Below are 17,655 nucleotides of genomic sequence, written 5' to 3'. Positions count from 1 at the left end.
GCCTCCTAATGAAACAGAGGATGTTTTAAGGGCAAATAAAATGTAGAAGAAAAATGTAGAAATAAATGAATACTAAAATTTTTTGGGAGATCCTAAGGACATGAAATTAGTTATTTTTAGTGATGCCTCTTACATGAATGGTTCTGATGGATATTTAAGTGCAGCTTTTTCAACATCGACGAAATTGCCCTTTAGCCAGGGAAGCAAAGGAAACGAGTCATTAGAAGTATGAGGCAAGTAGTGGTACGAAATTCTATTTATTAAATATCTCGGAGGAATTTCTAAAAAAAAAAGAGAAAAATTTGCTCATTGAATGTTAGAGGTAATTGTGGCTTGTGGGATAGCATTCACAAAAAAAAAATAGAAAAAAATAGGATGATGGATTGATCTCAGTGTGAGAACATATGTTATAGGAAATAAAGGAAATCTCCAAGAACAAAATGGATTGATGAAAATCAGTTATCTGTTTCGCAAAAAGGAGTACCTGTACCAAGAGATTACTGGGGTTCTAGAAAAGGGGTGTCTCACAATGCTACATAGAGTATGGAAAATTATTTTTTGATTTGTCTCAAACTATCTTTTGTAAGTATTAAATGTTATTTTAAGAGAAAAAGTGAATCTGTAAATTCTATAACTAACTATTTTAATCGCCAGAGGTGGTGGTTATCATTGGATTGTTACTTGTACGTATAAATTGAGATATCTGTTGATCCTGCAGTTAGATTGTCTAGGTTAGTAACTATACATAAGCATGCCTTGCTTTGAATAAATTTAGTAGAGTAATGATAGACTTTCTCCTCTCCTACTTCAGCACCTGGTTGTAAGAAGTCCAATATGGCCTGAATATGACTTCACACCTTTGCAACTGGCCTAACAACCCATTTCATTGCAAAACAGTGGTTGCCCTAGATAGAGTCATAGTTGTATAGCACAAAAACAGACACTTCATTCCAACTCCTCCGTGCCAACAAGATATCCAAATTTAATCTAGTCCTACTTGCCAGCACTTAACCCATATCCCTCTAAACCCTTCCTCTTTATGTACCCATCCAAATGCATGTTGTAATTGTACCAGCCTCTACCACATCCTCTGGCAGCTCATTTTATATATGCACCACCCTCTGCATGAAAATGTTGCCCCTTAGGTCCTTTTTAAATCTTTCCCCTCTCATCTCAAAACCATGGCTTCTAGTTTTAGACTCCCCTAACTTGGAAAAAAGACCTTGGCTATTCACCCAATCCATGCCCCTCATGATCTTATGAACTTCTGTAAATGTCACCCCTCAGCCTCCAATGCTCCAGGGAAAATAGCCCCTATTCAGCCTCTCCCTGTAGCTCAAACTGTCCAGCACCAGCAACATCCTTGTAAATCTTTTCTGAACCCTTTCAAATTTAACAACATCCCCCAGAATTGAGCACAGTATTCTAAAAGTGGCCTAACCAATGTCCTGTACAGCTGCAACGTGACATCCACCTCCTCTCAGAGCAACTTTTCCTCAAGCAATAAATGAGCATTATGGGACAAGAAAGAGAGAACACAAATTCCATTCTGCTTGTTAAAGAAATTTCCACAATAGCCAGAAGTAAAACAATTTGCGCAACACATTAGGGAGTTCTAAAATAACCATATACTCTACTAAACCATATAAGTACAGATGCACATTCTATACAGCAAATTTTAATTCAACAAGGAAATAATGTTAATACTATAAATATCCCAAATATTTGTTGGTCAAAAGATCAAGACAGAGATTTCAGTTTAGATGCACTAAATAATTGAGTAAGGTGGAGACTAGTCATCATCTTTGTTCTCTGCTGTAATGTGAGATCAAGAGGAACAGAAACAAAGGGTGGGTGGAAAGTATTTCAACTAAAAACCAAATAAAATAAGTAATGGAAAGCTTCAAAGACAGAGGGTGAAAAAGAGATGGAGGAAAGAGTAAATACTTTTGAAGATGGCATAGTCTTCTTTTGTGAGATAATAAATCTTCCAATTTTGAAATAAAGTATTTAATCAATTCAAATCTTAATTGAATATATTCCAGAATCTCCACCCTTGCTAGATAGTCAGTCAAGTAAATTCTTGAAATGTAATATCTAATTAAACATCACATTAGCACATTGAAATATTTATTTAAAACATCACTTAAATTAACACTCATGCATACATAAATTAGAGATGAACACAAGTGTAACACTATTAAACTGCCAGTGAGCTGGCCCTAAATTTGAAACAGCTGTAACAGCATAGAAATCAACATTTCAGTTTTCAAATTTATTGTATCCTTTTTTCTAACCACTTTACAAGGGACAGCAGAGACAATGATTAAATGGGGAAAGAAAAAGAACACACCAGAGATAGGATTTTTAATGGATTCCAATGAAGGGTTGAGGGATAACAAGACAAAGCAGTTTACGAAGGAAGTTGTGTAATTTTGTTCTTAGTACAGAAAGGACCGCAAACAGTGAAAAGTAAACCAGAACTACAGGAGTGAAGACTAGAAGATAATAGATAAGGGACAGTTGCTAATGCAAGACAGAATGAAAGGTTTGAAGCTAAAAGCAGGAACACGAAGATCATATTTAGGGAGGCAAGTGCCTGCCATGCATTAACCATCCAAAAAAATTGAGCTACTGATTTGCTACAGCAAAGGGTACCAGCCTCAAACAGAAAAGTTCATGAACCTGCACTAAGTTCCATAATCATACTTTTTCCAACATGTTGAATTATTCTAAACATAGTATGAAGAAATGAGTAAATAATGCACTTAGTTGATTTACCAACTGCAATTAAGTCTATGAAGCAAGATGAATCATTTCTCCGTTCTCCTTCTACCCTGAATCCTGTAGGCACATACAGTGCTTAGGATTCCTCATTAATCAGAAATGCCAACTCCACTATAGCATATACTTTGCGTGAATGGTGAAGAGTGCCCTAAAGAGGATGCTGTATACATTGTCTTTAATATTACATATTAATTGCAATATTGGAATATCTGGTGCAGGAGTCTCAAAACACAATCAAGTAACAGAGAAATGGAGTCAAGCTTCATGCAGCGTGAAATACTGGTTGTGAACTGCTTTCTTTAATCCTCACAGTTCCCTCCTCTTTACCCTTTCTCCCCAATTCATTCAGAAATGTATACTATTTTGATGCTTATTTTTAAATTCAGACTTTGACAGCTTTATATTTGAATTAGAATTTGCAACTAGAACATCACTAACGCTGCAGGATTGGGATTTCAGTGGTATAGCTAAACAAATGACAGACAGGTTTTAACTCACATTGCAGCCACTCAATTTAATGTAGACAATTACTTTGGATAGGCTAGTGTTTCATGGTACCTATGAAGCACTGGCAATTGAACCATAAATTTAGGACCAGACAAAATTTCCATTTTTCCCCATTAAGAGTTAAAAGACTGAAACACAATACTTACTTTAATGTAGGAATCGCACTGTGACCAGATTTTCCTGACCGTAACCGGTACCATAAGCAATTCCTATGAACTTTTCCTAGCGTCTTTATCCTGCGTTCCTCTGTTTAAGAGTAAAAGAGAGAATTACTTGCCCGCACACAAAAAAATAATCAATTCTTCCAAGTACTAACCAATCCAGCAGGCAGGCAAACAGCTTCAAGCTCCTTGCCAGAGACATTCAAGGCTGACTTACAAGGAAGGGTTCTTGTCCACTTTTTTTTTTTGTTAGCTTGTCCAGAAGAAATTTGTTCCTCAGAACACTTAAACAACTTCATAGCTCTCTCTGCCAGAGGAGAATTATCATGCTTGTCTACTCTGTTCACTTTTACCTCTGATTTGAGCATCCTCCAATCCCTATTCCTTTGTGACAATTTGGCTCTACAACATAGAGCAAATCAAATCAATGCTCTTCTACCCAAAACTGAGCCTAAATAATCCAAAGCTGATTTTCATTCCAACACAAATCAAAGATGATCTTGCCGTAAAACAAGTATAAAGTTGTGCTGTAAAGCTCAGTGGTATAATACCAAACCAATAAATAGCATTCCATCACATTTTAGCTTCAAATCCTACATCCTCAGCAAGTTATTCCCTCAGTAAGAGATTAAAAGGACAGAGCAGCATGCACCAATGCAGGACATTGAGACAACTTTTCATAGATAGTGACAGTTTAAGTGCAGTCACTATAATGCAAGAAATGTAGCATTTGCAAACAAGCAATTAAAATGATCACTTTTTCTTTAAGTGATTGCTAGCTGCAGGATAAATATTGATCAGGACACCCTCCCTGCCTGCCTCCGAATAGTTTTTTTTTATACACATGTATAGCACTTAAAAATAGGGGAAGCCCTTCAAAACTTTTGAGAGCCCCGTAGTAAGAGATTGGTTAAAAATAAAATTAGGAGGCCAAAGAGGGGCCCACAAAATATTTTTAGCAGATGGGATAAAGGAAAAGAGACCATTTATATTCACAGAGGAGACAGACATTGCAGCTGGGAAATCATATTGGGATGCTGAGGTTCAAGAACATGCTAAGATTAATGAGGTGGTGGTATTAGATGTTTTAGTGGACATACAGGTGCATAAAACCCCAGGGCCCGATGAGATGCATCCCGGGCAAGGGAGAGGATTGGTAGGACCCTGTAGATATATTTGATACTTCACTGGCCACAGGTGAAGTTCTAGATAACTGCAGGATAACTAATTTGGTTCCTTTGTTCAAGAAGGGCAACAGAGGTAGGCCAGGTAATTACAGACCAGTTAGTCTAATGTCAGTGGTAGGGAAATTATTGGAAAAAAATTCTAAAGGACAGGATTAATCTATAGTTGGAAAGGTAGGGATCAATTAGGGATAGTCAGCCTGGATTTGTTAGTGTGAGATCCTGTTTGAGTAATTTAATGAGGATTTTTGAAAAGGTGAATAAATTGATAAGGGTAGTGCAGTTGATAGGATTTACATGGACTTCAGTAAGGCCTTTGACAAGGTGCCACATGGCAGGCTGGTCCAACAAGAGCCTATGGGGTCCAAGGCAAGTTAGCAAACTGATTCCAAAATTGGCTTATAAATAGGAGGCAATGCATGATGGTGGAGGGTTGCTTTCTAATTGGAAGCCTGTAGCCAGCAGTCTACCGCAGGGACCCTTGCTGTTTGTTATGTATATTAACGATTTGGATGTGAACGTAAAAGGTATAATTTGCAAGTCTGCAGATGACACAAAAATTTATGGTGTCGTTGATAGTGAGGAGGACGGTCTCAGGAAGTGGTCTGATATTGATCAGTCGGTAAATTAGGCAGCACAGCTGCAGATGAAATTTAATCCTGATAAACGCAAGGTGATGCATTTTGGAAGGTCTAATAAAGGAAGGATACACATGATGAATGGTAGGTCCCTAGGGAGTGCTGCAGAACAAAGGGACCTTGGTGTTCAAGTCCATAGATCCCTGAAGGCATCAGCACAGACAACAGGGTGGTTAAGGTGGCATGCAGGATGCTCATCTTCATTAACTGGGGCATAGAATGTAGGAACAGGGAAATCTTGTCACAATTTTCTCAAATATTGGTTAGGCCACAGATGGAATACCGTGTGCAGTTCAGGTTGCCACACTATTAGAAGGATGGGATTGCGCTGGAGAGGGTGCAAAGGAGATTTGGCAGGATGCTGCCTGGGATGAAAAATCTCAGTTATGAGGACAGGCTGGGTTTGTTTTCTTTGGATCAGAGGCGGCTGAGGGGAGACCTGATTAAGGTATTATGGGAGGCATAAACAGAGTAGATCATGAGAATCTGTTCCCCATGGCAGACGTGTCTAAGACCAGAAGGTACAAGTTTAAGTTGAGGAGCAAGTAGTTTAGTGCAGATCTGAGGAAATATTATTTCACCCAGAGGGTGGCATATATATGAAACATGCTATCTGAAAGGGTAGTCGTCGAGGTTTGTCGTTCAACTATTGGATATGTGCCTCAACAAGCCATTCAAGGATGTTTGCACTGAATGGAATTGATGCAGGCTTGTGGGAAGAAAAACCTTCAGAGTGAAAATAGGCACAATGCGTGTGGTTTCATTATCAAATCACGGCATGTTATGTGTGCAAAAAAATGGTCATCAGATCGCTCAGAAAATGCAGAATATCCAATTCAGTGGACAGGGAGGAGGACGATTCATTGTGAAGGGACAATTCCGAAAGCAAAGCGCCAAACCTAATACAGAGTGGGATCCTTAAATTAAATATTTGCACCTGATGCAGCTTGACAGCAGTAAATCATTTCAATTATTTAGTTTCAGTTTGTGATTGGATGCACTCCTTGACCAATCATCATCCCTACAGTATGGAAACAAGCCCTTCGGCCCAACAAGTCCACACCGATACTCAGAGCATCCCACCCAGACCCATCCCCCTATAACCCACCTAATTTACACATCCCTGAACACTATGGGCAATTTAGCACGGCCAATCCACCTACCCTGCACATCTTTGGACTGTGGGAGGAAACCAGAGCACCCGGAGGAAACCCACACAGATACGGGGAGAATGTGCAAACTCCTCACAGACAGTCGCCCGAGGGTGGAATTGAACCTGGGTCCCTGGCGCTCTGAGGCAGCAGAGCTAACCACTGAGCCACCATGCCCTTATATAATTAATTCAATCAATCATGCTGCATTTAAAATGAATTACTGATATTTCTGATTCACACTTCAAAATGGTGACCACCCAGTATACTTCTCAGTATAGAACCTCCTCTTTTTCAAAGGTCAACTTAAATGGCGTGATCCATGGCATGTCTTTGTTTGCATTTCACATTTGCACACCAGAATCTCCAAATCAGAGAATCTCAGAACCAAACTATTATAAATTTGAAGCACATTGCCAGCTTGATCAACCTGTTGAATAACCTTTCTAGTAGCTTAGTAAAATCATAAGGATTTATTTTTGCAAGCAAAGGAAGTGAATCTGCCTTGGCTGCATACCAGCAATATCATAAACAGATAACATGTTCTTAATGACTTTTTTTGAAATTATCTATGAAGTGGATGCCACTTTTGTCCCTTGCCAATTAAGAATGGAGTATTTATGAATCATCAAAATTAGTCTAGCTTTACTACAAGATGTAGGATTCCTTCTTTTCTAATGGGTTCTCTCATATCAGGAATAACTATTCAATTTACAGTCAGTAATTAATTGGTATCCAACAAAATAACTGCGGTTCAGCGATAACAGTGCAGAACTGGAGGAACACAGTAGGCCAGGCAGCGTCAGAGGAGCAGGAAAGTTGACGTTTCGGATCGGGACCCTTCTTCAGAAAATTCAGAACTGCATTTGCTTTCCTATCCTATTGTCTTCTATACTAGTTCCTACCATCACAAAAATAACATGTCTGGAAAAGTACAGCACTTTTAAATCTTAGAACTGCAGTCAATCGCATGACATTTTTCTCTGCATTGAACAAACTTGAACATGCAAGTACCCAAACCCAACTTTGGCTGCAGCAAAAATTCACTTTTTGTAAAGGATTGTATACTTTTATTGTTTCATGGGGCATGTACATCATTGGCAATTCCAATATTGCTTCCCACTTTTAATTGCCTTTAAAAATGGTAGCTAGCCATCTTCTTCAGCTGCTGCAGTTCATGTGGCATAAATACTTGCAGTGCGGCAAGGAATGGAGTCCAGAATTTTGATCTAGCAAACGAATGATTGCATAGACAGAATAACATGTGGTTCATAAGCAAGTAGTGCTTCCCTGCATCTGCAGGTCTAGATTGTAGAGATCATGGTTAGGAAGATGCTGCCACTACAGGCTCTACAGGTTGCTGTAGTGCATTCTTATTGATGGCACACACTGCTGCAGTGGTAGAAGCAGTAAATGTATGTGGTATTGGGTTGGGGTGTTAATGAAGTGTACTACTTTTCCTGAATGATGTCAAGTTTATTTTTGTTGCAGCTGCAACCATTCAGGCAAACGGGAGAATATTTCATCACACTCCTGACCGTGCTTTGTCAACACCAGTGGAGAGTTGCTCGAGTAGTCATATTCTTTATATGGCTCATTGATTTCAGTTTCTGGTCAACTTTAATCTCCTGATGTAAATAGTGGAGGGACTCAAGGATTTTTTTTTGTTTTAAACTTCACTCATGGGCATTTATCATCCAAATTATCCTATAGAAGTGATGAGTTGCATTCTCAAACCATTGCAGTCTTCAGTCTGTAAGTAATGCCAATGAATGCTCAAAGGAGATGGTTAGATTCTCTTTTGTTGGGAATGCTCATTGCCAGGTGCTTAAATAGAGCAAATGTGATTTGTCACCTATCAGCACAAGCCTGGATGTGGTCCAAATCTTGTTGCATATGGACACTGACTGCTTCAGAACCTGAGTCATTCAAATAATATAGAACACTGCACAAACATCCCCACTTCTGACATAATAACCGAAGGAAAGTCATTTATGGAGCAGCTGAAGACGGTGAGGCCTGGAACCCTAACCTCAGGAATTCCTGCAGCGATGTCCTGTGGCAGTGGTGAGTGACCTTGAAACACAAGCACCTTCATTTGTGCCAGGTCTGACTGCAACCAATTCTGAATTCACAAACACATGACTCCCTTCCCCCACTGTACAACTGCAACAACACATCCCTGGTCCTGCACTCAAAACCTCTCGTAATGAAGGCCAATATACCATTTGCCTTCTTTACTGCCTGCGGCACCTGCATGCTTACCTTCAGCGACTGATGCACAAGGACACCCAGGTCCCACTGCACACTCCCCTCTCCCAATTTACAGCAATTCAGGTAGTAACCTGGCTTCCTGTTTTTGCTTCCAAAGTGAATAACCTCTCATTTATCCAAATTATACTGCATCTGCCATTGATTTGCGCACTCACCCAACTTCTCCAGGTCATGCTGAAGAATCTCTGCATCCTCGTCACAGTTCACCCTCCCACCCAACTTGGTATCATCTGCAAACTTGGAAATGTTACATTTTGTTCCCTCATCCAAATCATTAATGTATATTGTGAATAGCTGGGTTCCCAGCACCGATTCCTGTGGTACCCCACTGGTTACTGCCTGCCAATTTGTAAAAGGACCCATTAATTACTAATCTTTGTTTCCTCTCTGCCAACCAGTTTTCTATCCATCTCAATACACTTCTCCCAATCCCATGTGCTTTAATCTTGCACAATAGTGTCTTATGCAGGACTTTCTCAAACACTTTCTGAAAGTACAAATATACCACATCAACTGGTTCCCTCTTATCAACTCTACTAGTTACATCTTTATAGAATTCCAACAGATTTGTCAAGCATGATTTCCCCTTCATAAATCCATGCTAACTCAGTCTGATCCTGCAACTGCTTTCTAAATGCTCCACTATAAAGTCCTTGAAAATGGATTCAAGAAGTTTCACCACTACCGATGTTAGGCTTACTGGTCTATAATTCCTTGTTTTCTCTCTACCTCACTTTTTGAATATTCCAGTGACATTAGCTATCCTTCAACCTGCAGGGACTGTTCCAGAGTCTATAGGATCCTGGGAGATGACCACCAATGCATCCACTATTTCTAAAACCACTTCCTTAAGTACTCTGGGATGTAGATTATCGGGCCCTGGGGATATCATAGAATCCCTACAGTGTGGAAACAGGCCCTTCGGCCCAACAAGTCCACACCAAACCTCGGAGCATCCCACCCAGACCCATCCCCCTATAACCCACCTAATCTACACCTCCCTGAACACTATGGGCAATTTAGCATGGCCAATCCACCTAACTTGCACATCTTTGGACTGTGGGAGGAAACCAGAGCACCCGGAGGAAACCCACGCAGACACGCGGAGAATGTGCAAACTCCACACAGACAGTTGCCCGAGGCTGGACTCGAACCCGGGTCCCTGGCGCTGTGAGGCAGCAGTGCTAACCACTGTGCCACCGTGCTACCCTATCTGTCTTCAATCCCATCGATTTTCCCAGCACCATTTCTCTACTAATACTGACCTCTCAATTCTTCCCTCTCGCTAAATCTTGCATTCTCCAACATTTCTGGTATCCAATTTGTGGCCTCTTTTGTGAGGACAGAACCAAAGTCTGTATTCAATTGCCCAGCCATTTCTTTGTCTCCTATTATACATTCCCCCGTTTCTGTCTATAGGAGACCTACATTTGTCTTCACCAATCTCTTTCTCTTCACGCACCTATAAAAACTCTGTCAGTCTTTATGTTTCCTGCAAGTTAGCAATTTTGGCACAAACCCCAAAAAGTTAGTAAGGAGGGCTTTCAGGGTTGGATGTGCTGCTTGTTTACTCTGTATAAGACAATACTGAATACGCCATCAATTTTCTTATTCAGCCTTTTTCTGTAGCAGATTCATAAAACTGAATGGCTTCCTAGGCAATTTCAGGGAACAATTAAGTATCAAACACACTGTTATAGGTCTCAAGACACACACAGGCTAAACCAGGAAAGGACGTCAGGATTCCTTTCCCCAAGGAACTGAACCAGATAGATTTTCACAACAAACCACGTTAAATTCATGGCACCATTAATAAGTCTGGCTTTCAAATCCCACCAGCTGTCATAATGGGATTTGAAACCAGGTCCTCAGGCTTCTGGATTAGTCAGCATAATGACTAGTGATGTCGCAGATGTGGTGGAAGGTCACCTTAAGATCAATGTGGCCACCAATGCTGCTGGAGACTGATTTAATCTATTGAAGGGACAGGGATGGAGTCACAGCTAGGGGGCAGATTTGGAGCAGGAACTAAAAACAACGGATTCAATAATTAGAGGAAATTTCTGCACATCTAGAATGGAGTATATGAATACCCAAATTAGGAATAGCTGTTGGCCATTTGGCCCCTCAAGCTTGCTCTGCCATTTAGAAAGATCATACTTGATCTAGTTGTGACTTACAACTCCGTATTCCCCTTACCCCTGTAACCTTTCACCGCCTTCTTGACCAACAATCAATTCAAAATATTCAAAAGGTCTGCTTCAACTGCCTTTTGACGAAGAGTTTCAAAGATTCACAACCTTCTGTCACCAAAAAACTCTTTTCAAATCAGACTTAAATGGGCAGCCCCTTATTTTCAGATGACCCTTAGTTCTAGATTCTCCTATTAAAAGGAAACATCCCACCTACGTAGAAACAAAAACGGAAATTGCTGGAAAAGCTCAGCAGGTCTGGCAGCATTTGTGGAGAGAAATCAAAGTTCGTGTTTCAGGTTGAGTGACCGTTCCTCATAACCCATCTGCATAGATTTTTTTTTATGGTTGGATTTGAAAATAGCAGTCCATAGGTGATAGTTACTTTTTGAAAGGATTTTGTTGGGGTAGACAGAAGGACTGGAACAGTGACTTAATCCAATTTGTCAGAGAAGGGAACTCAGTGTTAAATGGCAAATTGTTTATACTGGTGTGCTTTATGATCAGTGAAATAAATGTTGAAGCCTGTTTTTGATTCAGAATAATCAAGGATTTATTTTTGGTTTAGAAAAGCCAAAGATTGAACGTTTCTAACAGCAGTTTGGAAGAGACATGCCTCGTGTCAGAAGTATAGTCTCTGCCCTGAAAGGACATTTTTCAGAGCAGTTAAAGGAATGAGTTACCTCAATAGAAAAGTTTAGTTTATGTAACTTTCAGACCAGGAGTATTTGATAAGAGGCTGAGAAAGACCAAGCCCTCAGTTTTGTAAACAATCATGATGACGCCACAGTTCACAAGACAGAAACTGGGGAGAACAAATCAAACAAAGTTTTGATAAAGAGGTGTAATCTATTTGGATTTGAATTGCTGTGATGTGGGGATGAGAAATAGTCAAACTTTGTTCTAGCATTTTTAAGATTTTTCTAACATTCTATATCTAGATAGTTTGGTTTATTTGCCTTTTGTGTAACAAATATCTGTTCTGTTGTTAAAGAAACTCTGTAACTTCACATGACTGTTTCAGCAAATGACCATCATGTTAAATGAAAAAAAGCATATGACCTATCAAGTCAGCTATTATTTAGGATCTGACTTGGCCAACAGCACCATCTGGAGTCTTAAAGGCTATAGACTTGGGAGGTGGAAACACATTCAAGGACTCTGCAGAAGAAAAGAAGGTTGGAGGTAAGAGAGTAGTTTGCAAGGATACCAGGATCAAGGATTGGTTTTCCCAAGTACGTGAGCAGTGTCAGAAGATTTGAAGGTGAAAGGGACACTAGCTAAAGAAGGACAACTTAACAATATCAGCTAACAGAGACTGATTCGGTACAGGGTGAGGGTAGGGTGGGAACGGATGAAAAAAGTGAAATGACATGGTCAGGCATTTAGTTGAAATAGAATCAAGGGACTAGGACAAAGGTCTCACAGACAAGATTAACTCAAAGTGGTCTTCAGATATAGGAAAAACAAGAAAAAAGTGCAAGCTCAGAACTAGTGCAGGTGGAATCGTTCAAGGAGATTTAGCCTAAGAGTGGGGAAAGCAGGGATATGTGGCAATGGCAATTGATCAGATGATTTCAATTTTAGTGACAAAGTCATTCATCACTTATTGTCATCACCAACTGAGTAGCAGGGTTAGGGACGGTCATGAATATGGGTTGGGGAGTTCACATGGAAGGAGACAGTTAGGTAGGGCAGGAGGATACGCAACTCAGGAGAAAATATGGCAAGTTAGCACTACCTTCAAACTGCTGAGAATGAGAGGTTACTCAACGTAGAAGTTGGAGGGAAACAGTGAAGATATCCCAGTGATTTTTTTTTTTAATTTTACTTGACAATTTGGGTAGAATTCAAATGATTGAGGTGTGAAACAAGGAGAGATGCTCAAAAGGAGGAGAAAGCGTCAGATGTTTGGAGATCAGGTCAATGCAGAGTCTGATAGGAATCTGGGCTTTCTGAAAGTACATTCAGGTGAGGAGGCTTCATTAAGGGGAAAGGTGCTATCACTCATCTGCCAAGTTTCTGTTAAGACACAAGGTCAATGCAATCACCCATAATAAGTTCATGGATTGCAAGGGCCTTGTTCATGATAAACAGACATTTTCGAGCAAGATGCAGAGGCTTGAGAGAGGTGGTGATAGCTGATCTGTGGATGTGGTCCAGCAGTGGGAGGGGACAAGTTGAACAGAAAGAGGTCTGGAAAGAATTGCTCGCTGAGAGTGCATTAGTTGAGAAGGCCAATATGACTGGAATGGAGTAATTGAAGTTACTGCTCAAAATAAGTGAATATCAAGCCTTAACGGGGCCTTTGTAGCATGTCAAAAGGGCAGAGGAAAGTGCGTCAGCTGGGGCTGGGGCAGAAAATGGGAAATTTCACAGAACTGTCACAGTACAGGAGGTAGCCATTCAGCCCATAATGTCTGCACTACCTCAAATAAGTCAGTAACTTACATTAATTCAAACTCATCTCTTCTTATAAAGTCAACTAGATCAGTGAGTTTAGAGTTACATATAGGATTGACCATTTAGGACCACAAATTTCATTGGTGAAGGATAGTGAACAAATGTTTTTTCTTACAATCTAGTAGTATCACGATCATTGTTACTGAGACTATTTCAAGTTAATTTTGTTAATTGAATATAAATTCCCCCAGCTGTTGCAGTGGGAATTCATGTCTCTGGAGCATTAGTGCAGGCCTCTGCATAATTATTTCAGTTACATCAACACTGTTGCCACTCCCTATTGAGGCAATAGGTTCTTAAATTGCTGCCTGGTGGCAGGAAGTATAAATTCAAGACTTGAAAAATGGTAATTATATTCGTTGGAACAAGGAGATGGAGATGACGATGACAGATTAGATATATTAGGTTGATGTAAATTGTTGCACGTTGAGGATTCTAGACAAAGGGATGTAAGAAAGAACGTACGTTTCTTTCTCACATTTGACTTTTTTTAAAAAAAAGTCGTGAAGCTGTAGAATGTTCTGTCAGAGTTAGTATTTGAAACAGAAATTATATCAACAGTTAAGAATATGTTAGATAGGTGAAGGACATGATGGTATTCTAACAGGCACAGGCAGGCACATGGAATTTGGCCTACCATTTATGTAGGGAACAGACACCACAGACTGGTTAAGTCAAATGCCATGACCACAGTAAAAGAACAAATTGCCAGCATGCAATAAGATTGTTTGTTTAAAAAAAGATAAACTTTTACAAAGGCTTCTTGAACAAATTTCCAGACAGTGATTGTGTTGTTTTTTTTTAGTTCCTGTCCAGTAGATGGATACATTTATTATAAGCCTCCAGCTTTATTATGAATTTTTGTATCATTTTCATGCTTTTGGCATATGTCAATATACCAGCAATCAAACCTAGTGTAATTCATAACAATTCTGATGTTTACCTACTTCAAACATGACGGTTTATCCGAAGGAGAGAGGGTAACGCAAAGCCAAACCTATACCAGTGGGCAAAGCTAATAGTACAATGGCAAAAGAGAGAGAATATCGGAAACAAAAAGTCATAGTAACAAAGATAATCCTGACATCAGACCAAATACTCCAGGAATACTAATTAATTCACAAAAAGACATGCAGCAAATACTCCCATTTCTTTTATTTATTATACAGCCAGAAGAATTTTGGTGTTGTGATAAACTCCTTGAAGGATTACAAAGTTGTAAACTATTCAAAACAAACAAGTCATTTGGCCCAACTGGTTAATGTCAGTATTTAGGTTCCACACAAGTATGGTCTTAGATCATTCATTTTAAACTGCTGTGCTGTTACCAGCCCCAAAGCAGACTAATAACGGCTAGCTCTTCATCTTGTGGCCACTCGCACAAATTTAAAAGTTCACACAGAGCACAAATTTGGAACAAATCTCTAATATCTTACACCCAGCCAAATATTTAGTTTGAATCAATGGTGCATTGTGAGCAAATACCACACCTCCCCATTGCACTCTATGACTATGCAGCCGAGAATACCAGCAGTCATAATTGTCCCTACGGTAATTAATAATCTAGGCATAATTGCAGCATGATGTACTGGGTACACATTAATATTTCTACTTCTTCAGTGAACACAGCATTAGCTGTCTATTTCAACTTCCTTCTCATCTTGTCAAGACTCAACAAGTTTGTACTTATTGTTCTTAGTCCCAGTGAACAAAGTTAAACAGTTACTAAAATGTCCACGAGCATCTTTAGAACAGGAAACAACAGGCTTTTGATAAAAAGCCATCAGATTGAAATGCTAAGTCTCCTTCCCTCAGATGCTGCCAAACTACTAAGTCCGACAGCTGGCAAACAGATGTCATAGAAGCAACTGAGAGCAGCCCAAATAATTTGCTTCAAATTAATTTGATCTGATAGGACTTTCTGTCTAGATTACATTATAAAATGTTCTTGATATGCACTTAAATCGCCAAAAGTAATAATCTCTACTCAGCCTGACTACCATTTACACAACAGCTGATGGCAATACATTCACCATTACAACTATGAAAAAATTAATACATTTGTGGTATCTAACAAACCATATTACACACAATAAATTAATCTCTATTTAAACATTTCCCTTTAAATCACGTCGCTCGATACACCTATTGGCTGTTTAAATAGGCAGCATTTTTGTTCTGCCATGACATCCCACCTCCAAACCAAAAAGGTGTGACATGTTAGCAAAAATCCTTGTGATGTTTACAAGAACTAGAAGAAAGATGATTTCAATTACTAAACTTAGCTTCAGAAATTAACACATTTTGTAGTTGATTCAATATCTCAACTAGTTCATGCACTAAATAGATGGCGAGTGATTGGAGTAGAGAAGAGTCAAAAACGTGTTTTAACTACTATCCACTTTTAGGAACTGCATTTGCTCGAATACTGACTGAACACAATGTTAGGCTCAACTGCAATGCCTCATGATTAAATAGCTCAATCACCTCAAAATCCACTTGAACTACTGAAGCACAGTAGCATTGGGGAGGGGTGTGGTCATCTACACGTGTGGAATCACAGTTCAGAAGGAGTGTTTGCAAAGGGACTGGGTAAAAAGAACTCAAGACAAAAAAGCGAAGAGGAAAAAACTAAAAAAAAGGAACTGATATATTCAATTCAGAAAACTGCACTTCTCTCAAAAAGTCAAATATCAGTTCAGAAACTACAAAGATTAATGTAACTGTAAAGTGGACATTCCTTAATTGTCTTACAGTATCTAAAAATCATGCTGTTGGTTAGAAAAGCCAGTTTTATGGCATTACAGTTGGTGCTCATTATCGACTGATTTTCTACCCACAGATCTATGTACTTGCAAGGTCGACACCAGTTCCCATCTCAACATCTTTTTCAGAGCATTGCAAGAGACACACACAGCCAAATCAAATCAGCCACACCATCCACAGAACGAATAAAATACTTAATGACACAAAACTGACCCCAATAGTTTTGACTGTTTTGAATAACCAGTACCAGTTTTTGTGAATGGCCAATATTAGACACCAGGTTTATAACGCAAACAAAAGACCTTTAAATTCTAGCCCCCACTCTCTCACAGAAAGACAAACACAGTAAGGGAATCAAAATGGAAAAATAAATGAGATTAACTGGCCAATTCACTTAAATAGTCTCCACAATCCATAACATCACCATCAAATAGAAGTATACCTGCTCGATTTCTGACGATACCGATGCATGCAGATAGCTTCTGGTCGGCTCAGAGGAACATTATTCAATTCTTATAACTCAGATTTTATTATGAACTTTCAATAAGCTGATGATGACAGGACAACCAGAGAGCAATTAAACCTCTGTTCTATAGCTTTCAAAGGTAAAATCCTTCTGACCCGAACAGAGTCAAAAAACCAGTTCAAATACTTGCCTTTCCCTACCAAACTTGCCATCTCCCCAAAATAACCCGGCTAACATTCAACATCTACCATGTGCTTGAGCACAAGGCCTTTCCAGAATCTATACAGCACTTCACAGGAAACAATCTGCAATTAACTTTCAAGCCTGGCCTTACAAACAGTTTATTTGTTCTCTATTTTTAAATCAAGCTGCTGCTCAAGTCCAAAGGTCACCTTCAGCTTCCAGCTCCAAGCCAAAAATGATAAAAACAATAAAATAAAACAATGAAAAAAATCAGTAAAAGGTTCTTAAAAAAAAAGGCTTTGAGCCATAACAAACGGCTCCAAAAGAGCGGGATGCGTACAGATGTACTCCTCCGTGTGCATCATGTGCGCCATACACATGCAATCTTCCTTGATAAACATTGGGCCGGTAAACGTACTGAGACATAAATCAAGCATCCACCAAGGCCCCGAAACACCTATAAAGATAAAACAGAAGTGATGACAATGCAAAAAGTGGAAATCTCAGATAAACTTGACAGTGGTTTAAATTGAGCATCAGTCAAGAGGATGTATGTGGTGAACAAGTCAACCATTTGTTCAATCAAGTCTAAAGCAAAAGAACCTTGTTCAAATGTGGTCTTTAGTGATCCAAAGAGTGCAAAAATAGCACATACGATGATAAACAAAGCTAAAGTGAAAATGGAAAAAGCATTAAGCTTGTGGATGGAGGACACAAATCAAACAAATATTCCTGTTGATTGCATCAATTCAAGATAAGGCTATGGATGTGCTCGATGAGAAGACGAGTGGTAACGGGACAACCACAAGCAAGGAACAATTACAGCCAGAGGATAGACTGATTGGGGGTTTGGGGCGGGGGGGGGGGGGGGGGGGGGGGGGGG

The 17,655-nt window shown here is 39.5% G+C and overlaps 1 protein-coding gene across 1 annotated transcript in view; it reads right to left on the bottom strand.

Annotated features, from left to right (window-relative positions):
• Positions 1 to 17,655, bottom strand: part of sec63 (SEC63 homolog, protein translocation regulator) — a 73,808-nt gene that overhangs the window by 49,496 nt on the left and 6,657 nt on the right. The window contains exon 2 of the mRNA XM_048597016.1: positions 3,441 to 3,540. Within this exon, the coding sequence (XP_048452973.1) occupies positions 3,441 to 3,540 (100 nt within the window). The remainder of the gene's footprint in view (positions 1 to 3,440; positions 3,541 to 17,655) is intronic.

Source organism: Rhincodon typus, chromosome 5 (genome assembly GCF_021869965.1).
Source record: "Rhincodon typus isolate 14 chromosome 5, sRhiTyp1.1, whole genome shotgun sequence".
NCBI classification, from domain to species: Eukaryota; Metazoa; Chordata; class Chondrichthyes; order Orectolobiformes; family Rhincodontidae; genus Rhincodon; species Rhincodon typus.
This window is presented reverse-complemented; position numbering and strand designations above follow the sequence as displayed.